Source organism: Cyrtonyx montezumae, unplaced genomic scaffold (genome assembly GCF_038088225.1).
Source record: "Cyrtonyx montezumae isolate F1298 unplaced genomic scaffold, pur_monq_1.0 scaffold_2, whole genome shotgun sequence".
In the NCBI taxonomy this organism is placed as follows: Eukaryota; Metazoa; Chordata; class Aves; order Galliformes; family Odontophoridae; genus Cyrtonyx; species Cyrtonyx montezumae.
Window position 1 is genome coordinate 45795709 of NW_027071936.1, and position 24946 is coordinate 45820654.

A 24946-nucleotide genomic window follows, 5' to 3' on the forward strand; every position below is an offset into this window, starting at 1 on the left:
ACCAAAGGCATCTCATGTTGTGTGTTCCTCAGCAGAAAGAAGTATGTTGATCTAACAAAAGAAGTTTGGAGGAAAACTGGAACAAGCAAAGCTGTTTACCTTAGGCTGCATGTAGGTAAGGAAGAACAGAAATCTATAGGCAAAATTTAGGTTGTAATGTAGGATATGGAAATCAGACTCCGTAGTTATTTTCTCTGAAATTTTCTTGGCAACACTGTCAGAAGCTCAGAGCATGACTTGAGGAGTTATCAGATATAAGAAAGTCTTCTACAGTGGGGGTGGTGAAGCAGTGTAACAGGTTACTGAGTGTTGTGGCTGATGCCCCATCCCTGGATATGTTCAAGGTGAAGCTGGAGCAACCTGATCTAGCTGTGGGTCCCTGTTCATTGCAGGGGATTGGGATCAGCTGTCCTTCAGATGTCCCTTCAACTCTAAGGAGTTCTAAATGGTGCAAGAGAAAACACTCTTTAGGATCTAGCAAACTTTTGAGATATGTCTGTTCTTCCTGTAGCATTTGAGAGAAATCAGTTCAGTTAACAAGTTTGATATTTTGCAAGTCAAACTTCAAGAAGTATTTTACTTTAATTTCGTGCGAATGATAGATTTTGTTTATCTGCTTGTATAGATCTGGATGTGCTGAGACTCAAAGACCCCACTAAGACTTATTTTTGTTAGTGTTGTGAATACACCCCTTAAGCTGTGGGGCAAATTGTTACTTGTCCTTTCTCTGTCACTGTACAAGTAGTTCTGTTGAGGGGATCAGAAAACACGCTGTTCCCATACATGAGAATCTTTAAGTGTCTCCCCACTTCCATCAGCTCGCCGCACTTTAATCATGGTGGCTCTAAGGAAAGGTCTCAGCCTAATGCCCCGCTGTAACCTGAGGAAACGCCGAACCCCGCACCTATCGGGAGACCCTCAGGGCGCCCCTCCCGCACCTCCAGAGGCCGCTGTCCCCGCGCATGCGCGGAGCCGCCCGCGGCGCGGCGACGTCCGCTCCTCGCCAGGTGCTTCCGGATCGCGTCCGTGCGGGGCGGCCGCGCGGAGCCTGCTGCGGGCGCTCGGCGGTGCTGAGGGGTCTCCGGGGTGAGCGGCTCCGCCGCAGGGGCGCGTTCGGCGGTGGGGGTGGGCCCGGGGCGTGGCGGTGCTCGCAGGCCCTCGGGAAGGGGGAGGCCGCGGGACCCGCGCAGGGTCTGTGGGAGAGGGCGGTCTGACACTCAGCTGTGTGCAGGAAATGAGATCTGATCTTAGTGTTTATCTGCTTCGTCTTTCAAGCAGAGTATACTTCTCATTTCTAACAATTGCTAGTTGAAAGACTGGTGTTCAAAATGGCTCGTTTCCATTTTGTTTGAGCTTTATGGGTTTCATATTACCAATTGGAACGAGTGCTTTAATGAGTGCTTTGACGAATGTGTGAATTTTACTGCTTTGAGTTTTACAGCTATTGATGTGATACTTACTTCAAAACAAACAAAAAAAATGTTGTTTTCTCCAGGTTTATTTTATCATACAAGTCCCTTGCTGCCATAATGAGGCTCGTCATTCTTGAAGACTATGATCAGGCTAGTGAATGGGCAGCCAAATACATCTGCAATCGTATTATCCAATTCAAGCCCACTCAAGGAAGATACTTCACGCTTGGTCTACCGACAGGCAAGTTTTATTCAAAGCTTAACAACGGACTAAAACCTAGAACTGTATTTACATCCTTACTAACAAATGCCATATTCAGCAAATGCAGTATTTTAAATGCTCTTCTGGTAATGCTTGAATTTGTTTCTCTTGTAGCATGGAGTTGTTTCTGTGTTAAGACCTTTGAAAAGATTTGAGAAACTGAGAAATAGATGAGAAATGACAAACTTATTTTAATCATATTGAAAAGCATTTTAGTAAAATCTGCCTATAAAGACATTTAAATACACTGAAAGTATGTGGATATATAGTATAGTAGAAAAACTTTGTTCAACAGGGAGTACGCCTTTGGGGTGCTACAAAAAGCTCATAGAATATCACAAGAATGGAGACCTCTCTTTCAAATATGTGAAGACTTTCAACATGGATGAGTACGTAGGTAAGCTCTAGTGCTATTTTTTTTGAGAATACAGTATGCTGTTTTTTTTTCCCTTTTTAACAGTTAAACACTTTAACAAAGCTAAGATTACTGTGATGTTTGAGCTTCTGTGTTAGACTAATGTACTGGAAGTGTCTTAAGCATTAGTCTCTATTTAACCATTGAAATGCAAGTAATATTTGGCTAAATTGCTTTAAAATTGCCACATGACAGATGTAGTCACAATACTGAACACTTCATATAGACTTAGCGAAACAATATATATAGTGATGTAAGCAGTTATCTATCTCAACAGAAGCCTGTATAATTAAGAAAGTCTTGTCTTAGATGTAAAACTGATTGATTATATCATGTAATATGTTAATTTGACTTTAAATGATTTCAGGACTACCCAGAAATCATCCTGAAAGTTATCATTCGTATATGTGGAATAACTTCTTTAAACATATTGACATAGATCCAAATAATGCACATATCCTTGATGGGAACGCTCCGGACTTACAGGTGGAATGTGATGCATTTGAAAAGAAAATTGAAGAAGCAGGAGGGATTGATCTGTTTGTTGGAGGTATGAGGAAATGCTCTATGGTTAGTTATGATTGAAATAAATATACTGACTCTTCATTTGTCATTTTCAAAACTTAGTTAAAACCACTTTTTTTCTGTTATAGTCTAAGAAAGTTCTGTGACTAACAAAGAATTGGTATGAATACCAGAACAGAATGCTTGGTGTCCAAGTTTCTAATGATAACATAGGTTAAGTAAGTTTTGAATGTTGTTTGTCTCATTGTTGAAAATGGGGGACCAAAACAAAAGAATGAATCCTAAAACTTTTTCTTATTCTTTCACAATGTTTGAGGATATTTGTTGACTCGCAGGTCTGGAATGATTTGCTTTCTTTAACTTTGAAAAGGCATTGGTCCAGATGGCCACATTGCATTCAATGAACCCGGATCGAGTTTGTCTTCAAGAACAAGATTAAAGACTTTAGCAATGGACACCATTTTGGCAAATGCTAAATACTTTGATGGAGACTTATCTAAAGTACCAACTATGGCGCTAACAGTTGGTGTGGGTACAGTGATGGATGCTAGAGAAGTAAGAACTCATTTAGTTCTAGTTGCATGTATCTGTTTTCAAGACAAGTTTGTGTTAATATGAGGATTGAAGGTAAAAAGACTTCTGTTTTGCAGGTGATGATTCTTATAACAGGTGCACATAAAGCTTTTGCATTGTACAAAGCTATTGAAGAAGGTGTCAATCATATGTGGACAGTATCTGCTTTCCAGCAGCACCCTCGTACTATCTTCGTGTGTGATGAAGATGCTACCTTAGAACTAAGAGTTAAAACTGTCAAGTACTTTAAAGGTGAGCACTGAATCAGAAGTTATATGTATTTAAAATCAATAAAATTACCTGAAGTCTGGCCCTTCTGGCGCATTACATGTTAACATATAATGTAATGTATTCAAAATGCTAAATGTTAACTTCTACACTGTGAGTGGGAAAGTGCTGGGAGATGTAACTTGCTCCTAACATATGAAAGTACAGTGTCATTTGATAAATTCTTGACAAATCTCCTTTGAATAAAATATTTCCTTTATTTCTTATCTGAAATGATAGTATATAAACTTCACCTGTATGTAAAACATCAACAATTTGGTGTTTCAGATGAAGTGTACTGGAAGGTTTCATTATATCAAATATTTTTTAATTCTGATATTTCATGCTGATTTTTGCATGTTTTTCCAGTTAAATATCTTGTAATATGCTGTTCAGTAAGCTTCAACTATGTGATGCAGACTTTTGAAGTCAGGTGAGGACATTTTTCATAGAGTGCAATTTGCATGGTGATCTATGTAGAATAATGCATTGCACAACTATGCTTTTCACATCTGTAGTAGTAGGTATATTGAAGCAAGCTTTGAGTTTGGACTTCTTATAAGAACTCAGTGTTCCCAGATGTAAATTATATTTAACAAAGACTGTAGAAGCTTAGCAAAATAGCTTTCTCCTAACTTTACAGCCACACTTCTTGTGATAATATATATTAGCCACAGATCTTTCTGGTGTTGATTCCTGTAGTAGATGAGGCACCTGGCAGCTCTAAAAAGTTTCAGAAGTGTCTGTAGATGATAGTAAAATCTGCTGTTAATCTGACTTTACACTGCTATCCTTCTTAATTTTAATCTTGGATTTTTTAGTCTGTTCTTTGATACATACTGAGGAGAGGGGTTCTTGATGACTGCAACTCTGATAGCTAGTTATCGTTTAAAAAATGCAAGGCACCACATGAAACTCTAAGCAGTTTTTGATGATAAATTGCCACTCTGTCTGAAAGCTAGAGTAATTTCTACCCCATTCTTTCTAACTTTCTGTAGCAATTAGACTCTGAAATGATCCTCTGAGTCTTTTTGTGGAATGGAAGGAAGGTTACCTCTCCCTTCATTTCCTTTATCACAGAATGAAGCATGAAAAAGAACTTTGAATTTACTAGTTAATTTGGGAGTTCTGTACTTCTGCATGCTATTTTTTTTAGGGAAAAGAATTATTTAAGATGATTTGAGTTGAATAGGCAGGAAGACTTTTCATGTGAAATAATGGCTTTTGCATCTATCTGGAAAGGGACTTCAGTGCACATCTTTACTTAAATATGAGCTTTGTTTCTAACTGTGCTTCCTAAACTGTGTAGACTAAAATGATTTTTTAATATCCTAAATATCCTTTTTTATGTATGGCAGTGGGAATAATACTCTGTAAGCATTTTCATGCCTCCAGGAAGTGGGTGATTCTCCTTTTCATTTCCTGTTTCTCTTTGTTTAGAACAGAAAAACAGGAAATGGAATGCTTAAATTTCAATACATGATGTAGCTGTGTCTCTTTGAATAAAAATGCTTTTTGTATTAAACTTGCATTTGCTATTTTGCCACTTACTGCTCAAATTGTGAAAGACATTACTGATCAGGTATTGGAAAGATTAAGTCAGTCAGTAGTTATCCTTTATATCATCTAAGAAATTTTCCATTTGTGCTTTGTGTTGATTTCACAAGTTTTTGTGGTTTTTATTTTTTTAATTATTTGCAAAGGTCTGCAGGTAAGTCATTACCTCCAGAAACACAAATGAGCTTTGTTCTTTAGTCTGTTCTAGATGTGCTGGCTTTCCAGTACAGATGTATGGGCTGCCTAGCAGAGAAAAGAATAGTAGGTTTGTAAAATAAATCAGAAACAAAATGAAAAGACTTAATGGTTCAACTGTGAGGTTAAGTTTGCTGATGCTTGCTGCCAGGTATGTTGTATAGCAAGGGCATTTATATATTCTTTGCAGGAGGTGACTACTAAAATATCCACTTACTGTCAGATTTCTCTTGTGGTTAAGAATCTCTTTTAAGTGTTGTCTGTTTCTTAAATTGGCAGTCTTAGAAGTTAATCATCAGTTTGGTTCTAAACGAGGTTCTTTGTGGTTTGAGAATGTTGATCAGATACTCTTATCAGTCTGTAAGGTTAAATAACATTAAAAATGTATGAGTGACTGAATGCCATACATTGGTAGTGCTTTGTAGGTAAAGCTTTTATGAAGTTGTAACAAAGTAAACAACATGACTTTTTAAAATTTATCTTCCCAGCACTTTCCTAAATTTTCTGGGGGGAAAAACATACAAAACCTCAAAGTCACATCTATGGATGATTTGGATATTACAAAAAAAGCAACCTATCAGAGTGGGAAATGGTTCAACTACTCCAGTTCCATATTTTCATTCACAGTCTGTTGCTTGGTTTTGCTTGTCTAGGAGCAGAAGGACACTTAGTTACAAAGATACTACAGTGTTAAAATATTGCAACTCAAGCTGAAAAGTCATTAATGTTTGTAAATCTGATTGTTACAACAAATTGTTATTCTAGCACTTCTTAATAAGAGAGATGAGTATCTCTCAGGTGTTTGATATGAAACTACTCCAGATCTTTTCAGCTGCTCTGCAGTCATTGCTGTCTCATTCATGTTTTGTTTATAGTGATACATGAACAAATACATAATTAGCATACAGGTTGTCTTAATTACTTTTTATTTTAAACTAATGTGAATAGCCATCCTCTCACTTTTCCGTGAACTGCTTAAAATGTATACTTTAAAGTTAGCTCCAAATGAAGGTATGGATAGTTGGAAAAAGTATGTTAATGATGTAAAGCTGGCATTGTTGCTTTCCCCTCAAGGTTTAATGCATGTGCACAATAAACTCGTGGACCCACTGTACAGTATGAAAGAAAACTGAAAGAAGAATTGAAGAGGAACTGCATGTGTGGGTCAGCAGCAACAGTTTTAGGTAGCAGATGAGTTCACTGCTATGCAATATACTGAAAACTGTTTAAAATGGAAATCCTAGGTACTGTATTTTTTAAAAGGTCCAGTATATGTACATTCACATTCCATCTCTATTTGGTGTTGTGCATTTTGCTTTAAAATTTACAGTTCTGGTGTTGGCTGTTACAGTAACAAATGGAACAGAACATACTTGTGGGAGATTGCATGTTATATTGGGGTGGAGGGGGGTGGGACAGAGCACTTATTTTAGCACAGCAATGCATTGCATCTGCCTGGTAGAGGAAGTGGTAGATTTCCAATAATCTGTAATTGTGGCCTCCATTAGTGAAACTACACTCTGCATTTGTATTTCTAGGCAAAATGGTTTTGGCCTTTGTTAAATACTATGGACTTGTAACAGCTATACAATTTATACTATGAAATGTTCTGTTTACATACGTAATGCACACTGAGCTTTTGCACTTGACTGCCTTAAATTTATCTTATACAAACAGTTTTTGGGCATCACAAGTCCTGCTGTACAATTCAGGCAAATAAAAGTATGAAAAATAGTGCCTAAAAATGCACCCAATTCTTGAAAGTGTTATAACTCTGGATACTTACATTAAATGTCTGCCATAGCACTTTTTCCTCTCATCTATTTCAAATTACTTTAGGATTTTTATATTTTTAGCAATTGAGCTTTATATATAAGGAAAAATGTAAATGTTCCTTTCTGGATATACCTGTTTAATTATATTGGATGCTGTCCTTAAATGCCTGGGAAGAAGTTGACTTGCAGGAACACAAAGTCTACAAATTTAAATGATTGTGTATTAAAGTCTACTGTTAACCACTCTGTAATAATTACTTCTTACTGTACTGCTATAAATATTGAACTGTCACAAGGAATGTTACTTCCTACTTTGAATAAGTAAAACTAAAATCTAAACCTATCCTTTCCGAATGTTTTGTTTCTACTGTAGAGGGGAGAGCTGAAGTATTTTGCAGCCTTCATGTAAGGAAGGAACTAAGAACCTACTGTGTTGGTTTTTTTTATTGTGATCCACTGAAAGAGCCTAAATTGAAGATTTTAGTTTAACATTTAAATGGAAATGTTTTTTTTTTTTTTGCTGTCATAGTGTTATGTTGTAGGCTACCACTCTTTTAAAGCATGCTTACTGAAGGGTGGAATTCTTACTACTTCAATTAGTCTGTAATGAACAGACCCTAAACTAAACTATGGAATGTATTTGCTGCCTTAAACTATAAAAACAAATATTGCTGATGTCAAAAAGTTAACCAAAGTATGTTTGAAGCAGGTATAGACTTAACACAAAGTAAATACAAAATTATCTGTTTGACCAGACTGCTAGTTGGATTTATTTTGGTACAGTAATTTCTTGTGTGTAGGTTTGTAAAACCCAAATTGGATTTGCGATGAGGAACAGCATCCTCTCATCTTTCCAGATTAAAAACATGATCAGCAAAGTATTATATGGACTAGAATAGTTAAGTCTTGGTCAGTGAAATCTGGGTAAGAACAACTTGAGACTTAAGTGACCTAGTATATGAAGCTAAAGTTTTGGCATTTAGAGCATGCTTTTAGCATGCTTTTGTGTGACTATTACTACAATAGGATGATAAACTTTTCACTTTAAGCTTTTGCATCTAGCTTATGTGAATGTTATAATAAAAGCTTTTAGACTCAGGAAACTCAAAATAACTTTAATTTCATTATAATGTACAAATGTATAATTTAAGTACAAAGTCACTTCAATATATATTCCCATTGAAAATGATATAAATTAAGTCAGATGTTCCCTCTCACAGTGATTAAACTATACATTAACTCAAGTATGCTTACTTTTTCCAAGGAGCTTAAGACAATGTGCTGCATATCACTAACTTATTTCTCAGGCTGTCTTTTTAAAACACGGATGAAGGCATCTCTTGGTACTTCCACATTGCCAATTTTTCTCATCAACCTCTTCCCTTCTGCCTGCCTTTTTAAAAGCTTCATTCTTCTTGTAATGTCTCCACCATACTATGGAAAGGAAAAATATTTTGAGTTACAATGCTTAATAAACTCAAGGGCTTAAACAAAACTACTGAAAAAGGCTAGTTGTGTTATTTTATACTCCAAACAGTTATCCCAAAAGAACAGCAGTTAAAAAGAAAGGGAACAAATGAGCACTTTCCTTTAGGCAACTGAAGGTATATTCACTTACATATTTTATATAATAAATATTCTTACATAAGCCTGGATGACATTGGGATAGAACTGCAATATACTACATGCTACTCAAATCCTTTTGGAACAGCAACAGGACACTGTCACATCTTGATTACCACTAGGTGCTTACATCCAAATTAATCAACCCTCACACTGTGTGATGGGAACCATCCCACCTAGGTTCCCATCAGAGGAATTCATAATAGCAGTAAGAAAGGGACACTTGTTTCATCTCTTCAACATGTTAACTTCAGATAAGATGAAGCATGTTTTTCCTATAGCTTTATTCAGTCTTGCTGGCCATCAACTGTTAATACTTAAGGTTTCTTCATTACTTCTTACTGAAAGCAAATGAAAATCCAATTGCAATCAGTCTCTAAAGAAGTGCTTTACTAAAATACCTCCAAAAAACTATTTTGGAAATTCACAAAGTTACAATAACACATGCACAACACTTATTGTGTCTACAACTACGAGATGCTGAGTAGACAGGAGTGAACACAAAGTAATGGCTTCTTCAGAGTGTATGCTCTATTTCTGATCTACTGCAAGCCCTGAGTGAAGGTTAAACAAGCTGAACTTAGGTAAAAGTTTAAGAGCATCTGTTAATATTCCACTGACATTTTGGAGCACAAGCAGAACATGTCTTAATGGGGTTTCTAAGGAAAGACAGGCCTATCACAGCTGCAACACTTAGGTTTACATGCACTGTAATAAAAAATACAAAAAATACCTACACATTTTGCCACAACATTTTTCCTGTAAGCTTTCAGTCTGCAAAATAGAATACCATACATATTAACACAGTAGAGCAACTCCTATAGTGAAGCTATTCATTGAGTTATCAAAATGCTGAGCACTGTTTTCTGCTGCATTCTTAAAAAGCAACAGAATGATATTTTCATGTAGAGTAGACAGAAGATAATTTAAGCATGTTAAAAAACATGTTTTAAAATGTTAATTTACACTTCTTAATGTGAGAAACATCTCAAGGCACAAAATTCATAAAAGCTAAAGGACTGTCTTTTATCTACCAGCTATGATCTACAGCATTCACCCTTCACACATGCCTATGCACCACACATGCAAACAAACACTCATATTTAAAACAGCTTAAATAAAGAAGGGGAAAAGAACAGTTTCACTTACGTTTCTCTTGCAATTATTTTCTTGCCAATAGCAGCCTGGATGGCTATTTCAAACAACTGTCTTGGTATAGCATCTTTTAAACGCTCACACAGGAATTTACCAGTAGCATATGCTTTATCACTGGGAAAAGAAAGTTTTCAGAAGTTGTTTGTTACAGAAACAGTCATATAATCCCTAAAATATATCCATAGATCAAAACGTTTGAGAAAAAGATTCTGACAGAAGTTTTAATCTTTTTATATAAACTGACCAGATGGTAACTTTACAATGTGGATTTTAATGCCTGGTCTCTGTACATTAGCCATTTCACACGAACAAGTAGTAAGACTATACTAACAGGTCTTCATAAAAATTTTAATGATGTTCATAATAAATATTCTGATAATCTATCACACTGAAGCTTTGCTGAATAATAGGACAGCTTCAAACGTTATTTTTTAACCAGAAGCTCAAGGGGTATTTCATTGACTGCAGCCATGAAAGGTCAAAGATCTACATGTTACAGAAACATAAAAAAATATTTTCAGAATAACTCTAGCAGTTTGTAATATAAAAAGTTATCCAACAATACTCAGCATCTGCATATACTGCAGACTTTGGAAAAATAAATGACAAAAGGTCAAAAGAAGCTATAAAATTGATACTTTCATAAGCCATTGAGAATAAATGACTTTTTTTTCTCTAACACATTCACACATTGTTAAAGCAATAACTCTACAAGGTTGGCCACTACATTTTGCATCTTTCCAATTTGCTAAACACTGTATTTATACCTTACTAAACTGCATATTTATGAAAAACACATTTTAAATCAAATATATAGTAGAGATTTAATCTCCACAAATATTCTTCTCAACAAGGTAAGGGTTTCATTTTCCTACTTCAACCTTCTAAATTCCAGAACTTGAGAATTATAGTAAAAAAAGTATACACAAATAGATCAGACAATACACTAACTTATTTTGGCAATTACAAGTTAGTGTTTGAATAAGGACAAAAGAAAAACAGTAAGTTAATATCACAATTACTAAAAAGGGATTGTGAAGTTATATAACCATGACTAGAATAGACTCCATGAGAAGAAAGCAAAGGGAGAGGCTTGAAAAAAGAAAGGCATAATTTTCCCTAGCAGAAGAGTAATTTCTGAGAAACTCTTGGAAGTTGAATCATTTTAGCAAACAGTTTCTGAGACGATTTCAATCAGTAAATTTTTACATTTTCCTGTTACTCAAGCTAAGAAGAAGGTAACAAAAAACATGTACAAAACAGCAATTTCTGGAGGCATAAAATAAAACTTAACCAGTTTTTTAGTAGCGTATATCATAAATAATTCATAGCATATCTCCTGGACTGGTCAGTCTTTAATTTTTTTCCAGCACCTTAAAAGACTGTCAGTTTGCACTTATATTTGCATCTCCTCCTTCCACATTAACACGGGAACACTATATTTAGCACTTATTTTTCCTATTATAAAATGCCTTTCTATTTCAGATCTTCTCCAGGAGTTGGTCATTTGGTGACATCTCCAATGATTTTTTCACATGCTTTTATCATAAATTAGTAACAGATATTAATATACAATGAAAACATATTTAAGTTTTAATTCCTTGGAATAGAGAATCCAGCCAACCTACTTGTGTATGATAGTTGCCAGTTCTTCAACTGGATTTCCATTTATAAGAATATCCATTTTGATAAGGTCTGCTGCCTGGTAGCCTGCATCTTCATAATCAAAACTAAACAAAAGCAATTTAAAAGTCAGTGATTATGGTATCCTGCATTCTTTGTTCCATAAATCTCAAGTTTTGTAAACACTTTCTAATAAAACATTTGAACTTCCTATTAAAGTAGGAGCACAGTTTTTAACGTCCCTGAGTATGTCACCATTAATTCAAAACCAGGCTCAATATTTATGTAAATCTTGTATCCAAGTAATCAGAACACATCTGCTGCTCAGCAAGGTAAATCAGATAGCCACATATTTAATGCAATCTCTTAACGAGTTTATTCAAATTCTTGGGAGTGCCACATGGAAACTCCTTAAAGTTCCCTTCAACACAGCATTTATACAGTGAGCATCCTACAAAGGAATCAAATGCTAAAAATGCAACACTATCATAAAGGAATATTTTTCTTTCTGTGCCCTTCTATACTTTCTTCTCAGATCTTCTTTCAATTCTTTACCTCATGGGAAGGGGAAATAAAAAAGAGAGGATGTATTTACCTTGCATAGCCAGAAGACAGAGACTTAAGAGCATCATAAAAATCCACCACGATTTCATTCAGTGGAAAAAGATATTTCAGCATAACCCTATGTTCATCAATGTACAACATTTCTTTCTGGACTGCCCTACGATCCTAGAATTAAATAAAAATCGTTTCACTTTCCTTTGAAAACTATTTTCTATAAATATATACAAAGGAGATTTAAAAAAATTAGAAGATTTTACAGTCCTGCTACAAATTCCTTTCTTTCAAGAATGGAAATCTAGTTATGAACTCTTCTAGTACCTAATGCTCAAGGCAGGTACTTTATTGTCACCGAGCTATAACAGTAACTTTCAGTATGAGGACTGTATAGCCCTGGAGTAATCTTGTATTTATTTTATGCACACAATTTGAAGTTTTCCTTAAATATATTAAGAATTATGGTCAACCACCATCTACTACATTATTTGGTATGGTAAGTAGAGCTTAAAAATGCACGTGACAAGAACTAAAACAGCATACCACAGTATACCAACCTGACACAAAACAATTATTTTCCCAATATATTCCTGAGGTGTTACAATGGTGCCAAGAACAGTTGGCTCCAAGTATTCAGACACAGAATGTTTATCAGGAAACTGAGCAGGGTTGATAATAGTAATCTCTGAATTACCGTACTCCTGAAAGAAAAAAATCCAACAATTTTCCTTTAGTTGTTTTGTAAGCATTTTATTCAGTAAATTTCCACCTGTATCTTGCCTGCAGGGCGAGGACATTCCCTATTACTTTATCCTGATAAGGCTTCTCCATCTCATTATATGCAGGTACTGCAACTTCTCTTACACAAATTTGGAATGTTCAATGTTTCTGCAGTGTTTAGAGATACATGTTAAGTAATAAGGAGTCTGCCTATTTGCAGCCCTCTCTATCAACAGATGTTCTCCATCCCAACTTTCCCACAAATTCAAAACAGAGGAATTTTAACTGCAATCAGTTCAATAAGCTTTGCACATGGCTGTTTCAGCCATGTTTCATGGCTGTGATCAAAAACTAACTCATCTTCACCAATCCCTACCAACCTACAGTAGCGTTAAAAGCTATTCCTAAAAGCAACAATATTTTCTGACTGATTGTTTGGAAGATGTCATGGTTTAAATCCAGCAGGCAGCTAAGTACCACACAGCTCTTCATTGTGGGATAGGGGAAAGTATCAAGGAAAAAAAAAACAAACTAGGGCTCATGGGTTGAGATAAAAACTATTTGCTAAGATAGAAAAGGAAAAAAGGAGGAGGTATTTTACATAGCATCCTTTACTCCCATTATCAAGGACAGGGGTAAGATACTAAAAAAAAAGTTACAAATAATAAAAAAAAAGAGTGCTTACAGTAGAAAGGGAAAGACAGTTAGCAACCCTTAAACAAATAAAAACAACCCACACTAAAAACAAGCTTTAAGTTAAATATCAGTGACTTTGATAGTTTATCATAAAATAATATACTAATCTACATTTCAAAACTGTAGGTGTTTCTTAGAGGAGTTTCTTAAGTTGCTGTTTACATACCTTTATCAACTTTGCTGAGGAAAGAACAGCTTTATACGGAACAGTAGGTGCAGTCAAAATAACAGATGTGTTATACTCTTGCTCCAAACGTTGATTAAAAACTTCCATATGTAAAAGACCAAGAAAGCCCAACCTGAGAAAAAAAAAAATCTTACTGATCAAAGCATTTGTCGATCACTTCAGTATGTTCTCACTGCTAGTCTGGCAATATCAGAAACAGCAAAGAATCCCTAGAAGACTAAATGGAAGTCCTGAAACGAACATTGTGAGTCTCTAAAAGACAAAAAATATCAATATCAACAAACTGCATAATCTGTGTGAATACAGAACAAAGCAAAAGAAAATGTTTTTCGACTTTACCTATCATTAAATTGAATTAAAGCTCCTAATCTCGAAGTCCTTTCAATTAATGTTTTCAACTGACATATGAAAATAGCATAAAAGCCTCACCTCCATCCAGCTCCTAAGGCAAGGCTACTGTCACGATGAACAGTCACACTGGAATCGTTCAATGTCAGCCTTTCCAAAGCACTTTTAAGATTGTTATATTCTGTTTGATCTACAGGATACATTCCTGTCAAAACATATTGCATAGACATTCGGTGATGGAGCTTGATCTACTGGATGCTTTCCTTTATAACATGAGCAGTAATGAACAGTAACAATCATAAAAACTAGAAATAGCTTGCTTTCTGTTATAACTAGAAATTTGACTCTTTCAATCTGAAGAGCAATATAATGTTTTTTTTTCTAAAATCTTATTAAGGTAACATTAAATTAAAAAAAACAAAAGCAGAAGTTAACATTCAGACCATAATAATAGACATGCTGTACTCATTTACTTCTTCATAGCTGTGAAAGATGAGTCTATTACTGTGTATAACCAAGGACCTATAAGATCATCTAGTCCAACCATCCTCCTATCACTATCCCTACCCAACTACTAAATCAAATCCCTTAGCACCTCATCTAAACGCTTCTTGAACAGCGCTAGGGATGGTGCCTCAACCACCTCCCTAGGCAGGCCATTCCAGTGCCTGACCACTCTTGCAGAGAAAAAAAATTTCCTCAAATCTAATCTAAATGTCACTGAGATGCTCCTTCAGTGGGTAAGAGTGCACAGAAAGGAAAAAGCAAAAGTAGCATATCAAAGTTGCTAATATTCCTGTAACTTTTTAAATGAATAAAAGAACAAAATAAAAAGCAATGTAATTACTGCTTGAAATAGCAATGACATGAAACTTTTCACATCATTTACTCCAGAAAGGTCCAGGAAGCAACACACGTGTACACACACACACGAAAAAACACCACTTTATTTAAAGAATTACACTTTTTACCTTCTATATTAGTGGACAGCATAATCTTCATGACACAGATCAAGTAAGCTCTCTCAAAACAAATCTAGAAAGCAAATAAAAATTTCCTTCTCTCTAAAGCAGTCTTCCATAGCATGTATAGTAATTTACTAAAGGTAGCAGCGACAGTCTAACAGAACTAATCATTAATAACCACAAAAATTATTGGTTATCAAGATGAAGAATTCAAAGAAGGAAAAAGGACTTCATTTTTGAAAGCATTAATTCTTCTTTTCCAGATACAAAGAGTTAAAGGGACTGGAAGGAATATTAATGTCTAGAAAGATACCTCAGTCTTGTAGTCACCTAAAATGAGCCTGCAACCATCTTGCCTGTTGAGTCATTAAGAGCTATATAAATGGCATGTGCCTCTGTAGCTTAATTTCAGTAAAATTCTAATCCTAACAACTCTTAAATACATAGCTCTCCTACTCCTGCTACCAGAAAAAAGCGATTCACTTTCAGTTAGTTTGCTCCTCACCTGCAAAAACCATTGGCTTCGCTGACTTAAAGCCAGGCAAAGGCTCCACCGGCTGTTTATACATAAACAGCGTGTCTCCTATTTGGGCTTCAGTTACTTCTTTCATTCCAGCAATCAGGTAGCCCACCTGTCCAGCGTATCTGAATAGAATTGGTATTACACGGACACACTTCTTGGCATTATGAATAGTCCCTGTTTTTCCCCAATTAGCCCAGTTAAAAACTCGAAACAAATCACACTCCATGAGCACATAAACAGTCCAAAAAGTCACATTTAAGCTGTTTCTTCCCCATGTGGCAAATTTTGTCTCAAGGGGCAAATCACCTGTTGAGTCACACTAACTGTACTTTTGTTACAGTTAAACAGTACAGTCAGCTCAGGATTTTTAATTCTGTGCTACTCTTAGTTTGAAAGCTGGAGCTAGAAAGAACTCGTTGAGGATCTATGGCAGAAGACAGAACAGTTCTCAGCTACCACCATAGCCATTTTCATATGTTAAATGGGAGAAACAAAAAAGTCAAATACTCTCTGTCATTATATTATGCTGTTAGGAGAGGAATCCATGGTAGATGAAAACACTACTAGTTTTGGATGGGATAGACTTAACATGCCTAACAGCAGCGTCATATCCAAGCCGTGTTTTGGATTTGTAACAAGAATGGTGTTAATACCACACAGATGTTTAAGCTGAAAAGTGCTTGCACAGCATGAAGGCTTTCTCCAGTTCTCACTCTGCCCCTCCCAGAAAACAGGGTACAGGCTGGCAGCTATCACAGCACGTCAGCAAATCCAAATTGACCACAGGTATTGGTGGATGAGTGCCTTTGCATCCTATTTTTTTTTCTCTCTTTTTTCTTTTTCTTTCACTTGTTGTCTTTACCTCAGCCCATGAATTCTTCCTTACTTTTGTTTGTACAGTTATCTCCCACATTACACTGATGCTGGAGAAGTAAGCTAGTGGCTGAGTACTCTGTTACTGGCTGGATTCAACCCATCACACATAGTAATGTAGTCTCTCATTTAAGAACTTTTAAAAAAAAGTCATTAGCATGTACTTGGATGTAAATGGATAATGCCTCTTTGCTAATTCTAGTGTACCTGATTTTCTTCCCACTGCTGCTATGGTGATACAGATTCTGGAAGCTGCTGCATTCACGGATTTAAAGCTTTCTGCCCTCAAAATATGCTGCAGCAGTAACTAAGATGAAGCCCCATTCCCTTCCACTCTCAAACAGGGTAGTTCCTAGAAATAAATTGGACAGCTGAATACCAGATGCTAGTCTTTAGAAGAACTAGCTGTCCAGAGGTTTTATATACTACATACACATTGATAAAATGACTCCCTCCCACCAGCTGTGCCCAAAAAGCAGCTTCTTTCTCAGCATGACATTTAGCATTCAATTACAAATAATCATTACAATCCATAGTAACAATCCACAAAAAGAAGCCTCTACCACTCAATTAAAAAATCAAAAATCAAATAATTGAACAGAAGCAGGTTTGGTATCTTACATCAATTTACCATTTGTTCAATTGAAAGAAATGTCTTACTTACAGTTTATGTGTCGGCTGTTCATCTGGAGTCAGAATTCCTACTTCATTCACTTCATATCTTTTATTTGTATGTGCCGATACAATTTTATGCCCTTTCTGAATCTCCCCACCAAAAACTGCAATGTTAGCTATGACACCTCGGTAGTGGTCAAAGGTGGAGTCGAAGACTAAGGCTTTCAAGGGATCAGTAGTATTAAATCGGGGTCTATCACAAAAGATTTAAAAACAATTATTAAAACAATAAGCAGAGTGTTTTCAATACTGAATGCACGAGCACCCCCACCCTGTGTCGGAGCAGAAGCTACGTATTCACAAAAATATCATTCTAGTGGCTCACCTCTCTTTTTTCATTTCAGACTGAATTTATTTTCCCTCCCCACTTCTTAAGAACAAAGAATTCTTCTCTGCTGATACTCATTATTATTTTAAGAATTTCAGCAGATAAGGATTGGTTTATTCTAAATGTATCTCAAATCAGAAGGGTCATTTCTTTCTGATTTACAATTCAAAGGCAACTCTTCTGGCTCAGAAACTACCCCACATCTCTTATAAACTATAGTCTTATAATCAGTATATTAAGTGCAAAATTACTGCCAAGATATCATAGAAATGAAACTCATGGTTTCCTAGATAACCTTACAAGACTTCATAAATAAAATATATAACTTACGGTGGAATCTTCTCAATGACCTTTTCAAGAACTTTTTCAATATTCATCCCTTGTTTAGCAGAAATCTAAAACAATCCCAACAACAACTTTATGAGATGTGTCTTACACTCTTTCAGAATCTATTAAAGATCAAACTTCTCTTATAATAGTTTTGGTGGCAGGAGAAAACATTATCCATATAAATACTCACTATTAGGAAATGCTAATTTGATTATAAATTACTGTTACATGTTTTCCCCTCCTGAATGGCAATTACTGTTACTGTAAAAATAAAAATAATTTAAAGGATCCACAAATAGAAAAAATGTTATATGATGCCATTCATCATGACACATTGTAATTTTTAAAATACATACAAGTATACAATCACCACACTATAAAACTTTAATAGGTCTTACCCTTATGCATTCATTAACAGGAATATCAAACAGCTTCTCAATTTGTTTTTCAACTCTTTCAGGGTCTGCATTCTTTAAGTCAATCTGAAAAACAACTAACTGCTAAATGTACAGGTAGTGACATATTAGGTAGGATTCAGAATTCTAATTCCCAAACGTACAAGTGAAGGATTCCTTCTGTCTTTACTCATAAATACTAAACGTTTGCAGGAAAAGATATGTATCAAGGAATTTTCAATACTATGTCTTAGTGCAAATGATTCATAGAGAATTGAGCATGAAAGGGTTTTTTGCAAGTCTAAAATAAGTTCAGCTATTCAGTGGAAACAAATTCATAAATTAATTACAGGCTATTACTATAAAATTCCAATCAATCATTTTAGAAAAAGTCTTCCTTGCTTGATTATGGGAAGGATTGCTACTATGATTATTTTTTGTTAAGAAGCTTCATCCATAAGTGGGTGAAGTCTTTATTTTACAAGGCATTCTGAAAGCACAAATGCTACCTATGCCATTTATGGTATAAAACTAAGTACAACATATAACTACATTTAAACTAAGCATTAAGTAATCTTGTTATTCCAATCACACAGATTTCAAAAATTGTAAAAACCAGTACGTATTTCTTTACATTGAGTTGCTTCTCCTACGTGTCATCATCAGCAACAACAAAATAAACCATGTGAAAGAATATAACGATCATCACTGCAACAACTTTGAAAGTTACTTTTGTAAAAACCCACTCGAACATCCCCCAGAATTTTAACTAAAAATGAGAAAGAAAAATGGTTCAGATATCAAGACATTTTATACAGTGCTTAACTTGATTCACCAAACAGATTCCATACATAATTTTTCATTGTTGCTTATAAGAATGGTTGTACATTTTATTAAAAAATAGGAATTCCCAGCAATTATTAAAACATTAAGGACAAGTTGTTGTTATGTACTGGTTAATATTTCATTCTATGTTTCTATTTGAAGACATCTTTCTTAGTAATCTATATATTTATACAACTTTACTATTTAATTTGAAATACTACGATCTCATTACCTTGTTTATGACAGGAATTATTGCAAGCTGTGCTTCAAAGGCAAGGTAGAAGTTTGCCACTGTCTGAGCCTGAATACCCTAGAAAACATGCATTAAAGAAATTAACATGGAATCTTCTTGTTTCCTTTTAGGCATATTATGCATGCCACAGAGAAAATTATCATCCAAATACTCTGTGAGAAAGTACCCTTATTTAAAATCATGATTCCACAATCCTCATATTCCACTGTAGTAACTGACTCCTTAAAATCTTTTAGAAACATACAAATTGAAGTACAACAGAGATCTTTGATTTCAATTCCCTCCTACCATAGAGTAAGTCTATGAAATTTGCACAGGTATCATTTTATGAACATTTTACTTTGCAGCTCATCTGCTTCTCCTGAAATACCAGTCAAGAAGCTATTAATTTATTGATTTTCCAACTTCTGATGTTTTCTAAATTTTCAAATTTATTTTTGGCTTGCAGTTTTATTAATTCTCAATTTGGCCAATAGCTTTAATGTTCCAAGTATGTGTTACAGACAAACAGGTAAACAAAGCGTGTTTGAATGAATCACCACATCCCAACAGAAATTGAAAGTACTCAGAAGTATACAGTGAAACATCTGTAAGCTCTCTGGACTGCCATTAAGTCCATGCTATGCAGGAAGTATGATCTGATTCTTCATTACTTCAGTGCTTCTGTTTCTATGGTATGGTACTGCAGTCTCTATTAAAAACAAGCATTTTTCTATGGCTTTTTTTTAAACTCCCATTAGTCTTCTGCAACATTAATACTTTTACGGAGCTAAACTGTTGGAAAAACACAAATGGAATGGTTGAAATACACTAAACTGCTCTCTAGCTTGCTTAAAGAAACCTCTGAAATTCCAAGGAGAAAAGAAACATTAAGAACTGCACCTCATTTGCATCTACTACAAGTAGGACACCTTGGCAGGCAGACAGCGACCGCGAAACTTCATAGTTGAAATCAACGTGGCCCTGAGGAGAAAATTAATATTCATAACTTCACATACTTCTAGAGACCTTTTCAAAGATACCTACATTATGATGGTTTTGTTTGTGTATCTGTTCATCCAAAACATAATTCTTACCCACATAAATGAAATAATAAAAAGGATGCACTGAATAAACACAAGTACTAAGAAATCTGCTAAGTCCTACTTACAAAGACATATAGCTTTGTGTGACTGAAATGCTGTTTGTGCTTAACTTACCGGTGTGTCAATAAGATTTAAGAGGTAGTTTACTCCTTTGTGATCATAAAAGAGAGATGCAGACTGTGCTTTAACAGTAATTCCCCTTTCACGTTCCACTTGCAGTTTATCCAGCACTTGTTTGTTACGGTCAGTTTTAGCAATTGTTCCTAAGATCGAAAAACAGTTTTATTATCTTATTTATAATATTGGCTCTCCAAATAGGCAATTGCTGAAAACACTAACACGCAGAATGCGCAACTTGCAGCTGCAAATGAAGTTCTTCTACTTGATTAAGGTAAATTTTCATTTGAAAAATACATTTATGCTTCAACTTTTAACATTTGTTAAATGGGCTTTTATCTACGATGTTACAGAAAACTATGCAAGTCTAAATTAATGATTCAGAATTTCCTAAATAATTTTGACATTTAAAGAAACTTCAACTCTTATCAGTGGAGAACACTGCCACAGCTCCAACCAGTGTCAGTCTCAAGAGAAAAAACCATTATCGTGAGAGTTTGACAGACCTGAATTCAAAACTCCATTCTATCACAGGCATCACGTAAAATTGGCCATAGTGAAACACAGAAGGTAATAACAAAGAACAGCTTTGATCAAAAGCTTCTCTTCAGGTTTTTGTTTTGCTTACTCCTTAAAAGAGAAAAATAAAACTCTTCCAAAGGTTATTTCTGAGTAGTTAAGCCCTGCTCTGAAAATGGCCTCCTTTTGGAAAATGCAGAAGTTGCTTTACAGCTTCTTCCCAGAGTGCCTTCTACGGTAATCTGTATCTCTTTCTCCTCCAATTTGAAATTGAAGCCTCATTTCCCCTGTCAGTTGTAACTTTGAAGATCCCTTAGCATTTCTGTGTCTCACTTTTACTTAAAAGGAGTTAGTTGTCCTTACTCTCAATGACAACACAAAAGTGAAAACAAAGAGCTGGAGGATGACAAAAATACTGCAGAAGAAAGTGACACAACTTCACTAACATTTTAGGGTAAAGGAAAGAGCAAATCCAAAGAACAACACAGAATCCATAACAGTCACACTAGCAGTTATTTTACCTGCTAACTTAAGCTGCTAGCTGAAGATTTTCAAAATTTACTGTGCAGCTTCAGTAATAGCAAATTTCACCACTAAGAAAGGCAGTTCTATATGGTTTGCTTGAAAGAGGAGCATATACTGTTACTCCACTTAAGTAAAAATAGCTGAAGTTCCTCCATTTTAATTACACTTTTGGAAAAGTATTCTGTCCAGAATTTCTAGGTTATGACAGCCCCCTTCTGTCTACACCAGAAACTGGCAGTAAAGCCTCAAACATGTTCTCTTCTGTCTGTTTCCAAAATACATTCTTTTTCTGAGAGGATTGCAGTTTCTAAACACTACTTACTGAAGGATCTCAAGATAGATCTCAATAAGAAAACATATTAACATCTTTAACATTGCACAACTGGAAGCCTAGAAGCAACCTGGCAGCAAAAGAGCAAAGATACTAGAAAGTTTAGTAACAATCAAAGCTAATGAGATCTGCACATCAACAAAAAGTAGTACAGATGAAAAGAGAACGCTTACCTGTAATTTCCAGCAATCTGTCTGCTAAAGTACTTTTGCCATGATCTACATGAGCTATAATACTGAAGTTTCTTATGCTTTCAACAGGATAAGCTGACATATCTATTTTTTCCTGAAAAACAGAAAGTTTCTTTTCACAAAGTCTCTTCATACAATCTGACTATGCCTTTTAAAGAGAAGTATTTTTTTTCTCTAGAAGAGGCATTGTTAGAAAACCTTAAAACTGTTGCCAGCGTTCAAAATGCTAGCATTTTCTTTTAGTCATATATATATATATACTTGCTACACCCCAAAATGAGTGAACATAAAGTGTTGTGAAAGTTACTATGTTCTTACAAATATAGGGAGTTGGAAAAATTTAGAACAGTTTAGGTTTGTTAAAGACTACTAGATCTGGGGGCTAATGACATCATTCCTCCCACGAAATAAATTTGTGGCATTCGGGTAGTAATGTCAATCATGTAATAAGGAGCACTCAGACTTCACAGAAAAGGAAGCAGTACGTTTTAGTTAAATACGTACATGCAAAAAACACCTGACTTCCTTGGTTCACGCACAGAAAAGTCCACCACTAACTTCTCTTTCTGTTAGTGCTATTCATTCAAAGCAATAAAACATTTTGAAGAACTACAGCTTTGCCAGGAACCACAAGGCCATTAGTAACAATAACACACCTGAAAAACTCTGATTCCTAATTTAAGGGATACACAGCTCCTCTCTCTCACTGACTTACACTTGCAGCTTAGGGCCTGGCAGAGAAAAGGGAAAGCCCAGAGATCTTTGCAAGCATTGAAGTACTGAATTAACCCCCTTGTAACTCCCAGACGATGCCTCGGTCTGCAAGAGCAAGTTCACACAATGCCAAAAGAACGCAGATGCTCCCGCAGGAGAAAACCGCAGCTCATGAACACCATCTGCCTGCAAGGACTCCTTCCTGGGCACATGACCATCAAAGTTAAGGGCCGCACTCCCCAAACTAAACGCCTCCGCGGTCCCGCACGCCGCAGCCTCAGGGACATGCGAAGGACACTCACCTTATCACGGGAGCTGTAGAACCGCTGGCAGGCCGCAAGCCCCACGGGCAACCAGACAGGAGAGCCCAGAGGTGCGGCCGCGGAGCGGGGCAAGCGCACCCATGCCCACCACAAGGCCGTCCTGCCGCTGAGAGCCATGGCGCCAGACTCACCGCCTCACAGTGCGGGCCTCAGGCTCCATGGCAGCCCGCTGCCACTGCCCTCACCGTCCCCTCCACGCTCTGTCACACGCTGCCCACCTGCAGACACGCGTGGGACACGGCTTTGCGCGCCGGAAGCACTTCGAGGTGGCGCCGGAAGCGCTCCGAAAGGCGCCACAACAGCGCCCCCCGCTGCTCCTCCCTCTGTGCAGCGCTACGGGCGGCCGTGAGGTGGCGGTGGCGGTCGGTGGTTGGCGGGCTGCCTCGACCCTGTGCAGCAGCGCGTTGTCGCTGCGCCCGGCTTTGGGTGCCTGCTGAAATCTCGGAGCAGAGCCTCCGCAGGGAATTTTCCCTTGTCTGTTGGAGAACAAAACAAAGAATGAGTACACTAGCTGTTCAGCAAACCCGCTGTTCAAACACTCCTTGAACTCCAGCAGCTCTGGGCTGTGACCACTGCCCTGGGGAACCTGTTCCGTGTCAGAGCACCCTCTGGTGAAGAAACTTTTCCTGGTCCCCAAACTGTTTTTCTCCAACAAATCTTCAGTCCTTCTAGATTTAAAATTTTACCACTGATTGTTTCAGCTATTCCCCTATATTTCATACCGTTCACAAATTTGCTAAGAGCACATTGTGACTCTTGATCTTGAACAATGCAGACTACTGGTTTGCTCCACTTGCTATTGCCCACCAGCTAGATGTGTCAGTGCAGCTAAATTCAGTCAATCTTTGTTGTTTATATTTCTTCAATTTCCAAATACTATTGCTCTCTAAGATGGTGTCAACAGCCTTGTTAAAGGCAGTGCATATAACGTGCTCAGCTCCTCCCTCATCTACAGAGCCATTTCATTATGGAAACCAAACAGATTAGTCAAATACAATTTGCTGGTGCTAAATTTGTGCTTACCATTCTGGTTTGCCACAGTGTTCTTCGGAGTCTGGGGACAATTTCCAAGAGGACTTGTGATTTTATTAGTTACACACATTACATGCATAATACACAGTAAAATTATCTGGTAGCAGAATATCACCAAGACAGACCTTCTGTTTGAAAGATTTATTCTGAATATTCTTTCTGTGTCAGTGTTATTACAACCACTGCATGGTAATATACTATATACAAATGGGTTTTTTCCCATACTTTTGTCTATTCTATGCATTTGCTTTACCCAGTCTTTTTTTCTTGGTGTTTTTTTGTTTTGTTTTGTTCTTGGTATTGGTTTTGTTTTTTTTTTTTTTTTTTGTGTGTGTGTGTGTGCATGTGTTTGTTGTTGTTTTGTTTGTTTGTTATTTTGTTTTTTGAGTTTAGGGAACTTAGTATTCCTTTCCCTTGGTACCAGAGGATTACTTGCCAGAGCAGCTTGGTTTCCAATTGCAGTGCTTTAGTACTGCTACAAGGCATAGAGTACTGTTTTCCCAGAGTACTTGTTTACAGGTATACAGAGGGATCTGTTGCTTTGTATGACTTCTGCTTTGCCAGCATACAGCTGTTCTGGTGTTCTCAGCTGTTCTTTGTAAAATTCTAGGAATTGAAGATTGTTTTCATACACTTAGAGCTGCTTTCTGTGCATTAGACTTTATTATGTTCTTTTTCAGCTAATGTGGTCTTTTCCAGACATTTTTGTAGTCTGTACTTTTACTAGCTTAACTTTTATTGTTACCTGCATGTTCTGTTGTTTTCATATTCGAAGATTTTGCATAAAGGTTGGGAAAAAATGCTTGAGTCTATGGTCACTGGCTTAATCTTTCTCATCGTGCAATCTAATCAAGATTTGAGATGTAGCTACATACAATATATCTGAAATGCCATCAGATCACTTAGCTAATATAACTGCAAATATTTGTGAGATTCATAATCTAGAGATGTGCCAAGTGAAGCAAGATGCTGTAAATTTTGACAGTAAAACCATTTAAAGAAGGTTTAATAGCAGAAGGATGTAAATATAAAATTCATAATCCATTCTAAG

At 36.3% G+C, this 24946-nt stretch overlaps 2 protein-coding genes across 5 annotated transcripts; one reads left to right on the forward strand and one right to left on the reverse strand.

The window, feature by feature from the left end:
- Positions 1-1449: 1449 nt before the first annotated feature.
- Positions 1450-7335, forward strand: GNPDA2 (glucosamine-6-phosphate deaminase 2). Its single transcript, XM_065737074.1, has 6 exons — positions 1450-1657; positions 1974-2071; positions 2457-2639; positions 2985-3169; positions 3265-3439; positions 6281-7335. Exons 1-6 carry the CDS (start codon positions 1530-1532, stop codon positions 6337-6339), a joined length of 828 nt encoding a protein of 275 aa, XP_065593146.1. The 5' UTR covers positions 1450-1529; the 3' UTR covers positions 6340-7335.
- A 760-nt stretch (positions 7336-8095) lies between these two features.
- GUF1 (GTP binding elongation factor GUF1) lies at positions 8096-23114 on the reverse strand. Of its 4 annotated transcripts, XM_065737077.1 has the most exons (17): positions 22843-23108; positions 21809-21920; positions 20258-20406; positions 19941-20021; positions 19038-19115; positions 17984-18067; positions 17586-17650; positions 16917-17120; positions 15362-15501; positions 13973-14096; positions 13523-13655; positions 12498-12641; positions 11978-12111; positions 11388-11489; positions 9754-9873; positions 9342-9378; positions 8096-8415 (listed from the first exon to the last, which is right to left on the reverse strand). In XM_065737077.1, the coding sequence occupies exons 1-17, from the start codon at positions 22978-22980 to the stop codon at positions 8278-8280; spliced, it is 1983 nt and encodes a 660-aa protein (XP_065593149.1). In that variant the 5' UTR covers positions 22981-23108; the 3' UTR covers positions 8096-8277. The 4 variants fall into 4 exon arrangements, with proteins under 4 accessions (XP_065593149.1, XP_065593150.1, XP_065593152.1 ...); XM_065737078.1 differs by lacking the exon at positions 19941-20021 and having other exon boundaries at positions 22843-23100; XM_065737079.1 differs by lacking the exon at positions 9342-9378 and having other exon boundaries at positions 8292-8415; positions 22843-23114.
- Positions 23115-24946: the final 1832 nt, after the last annotated feature.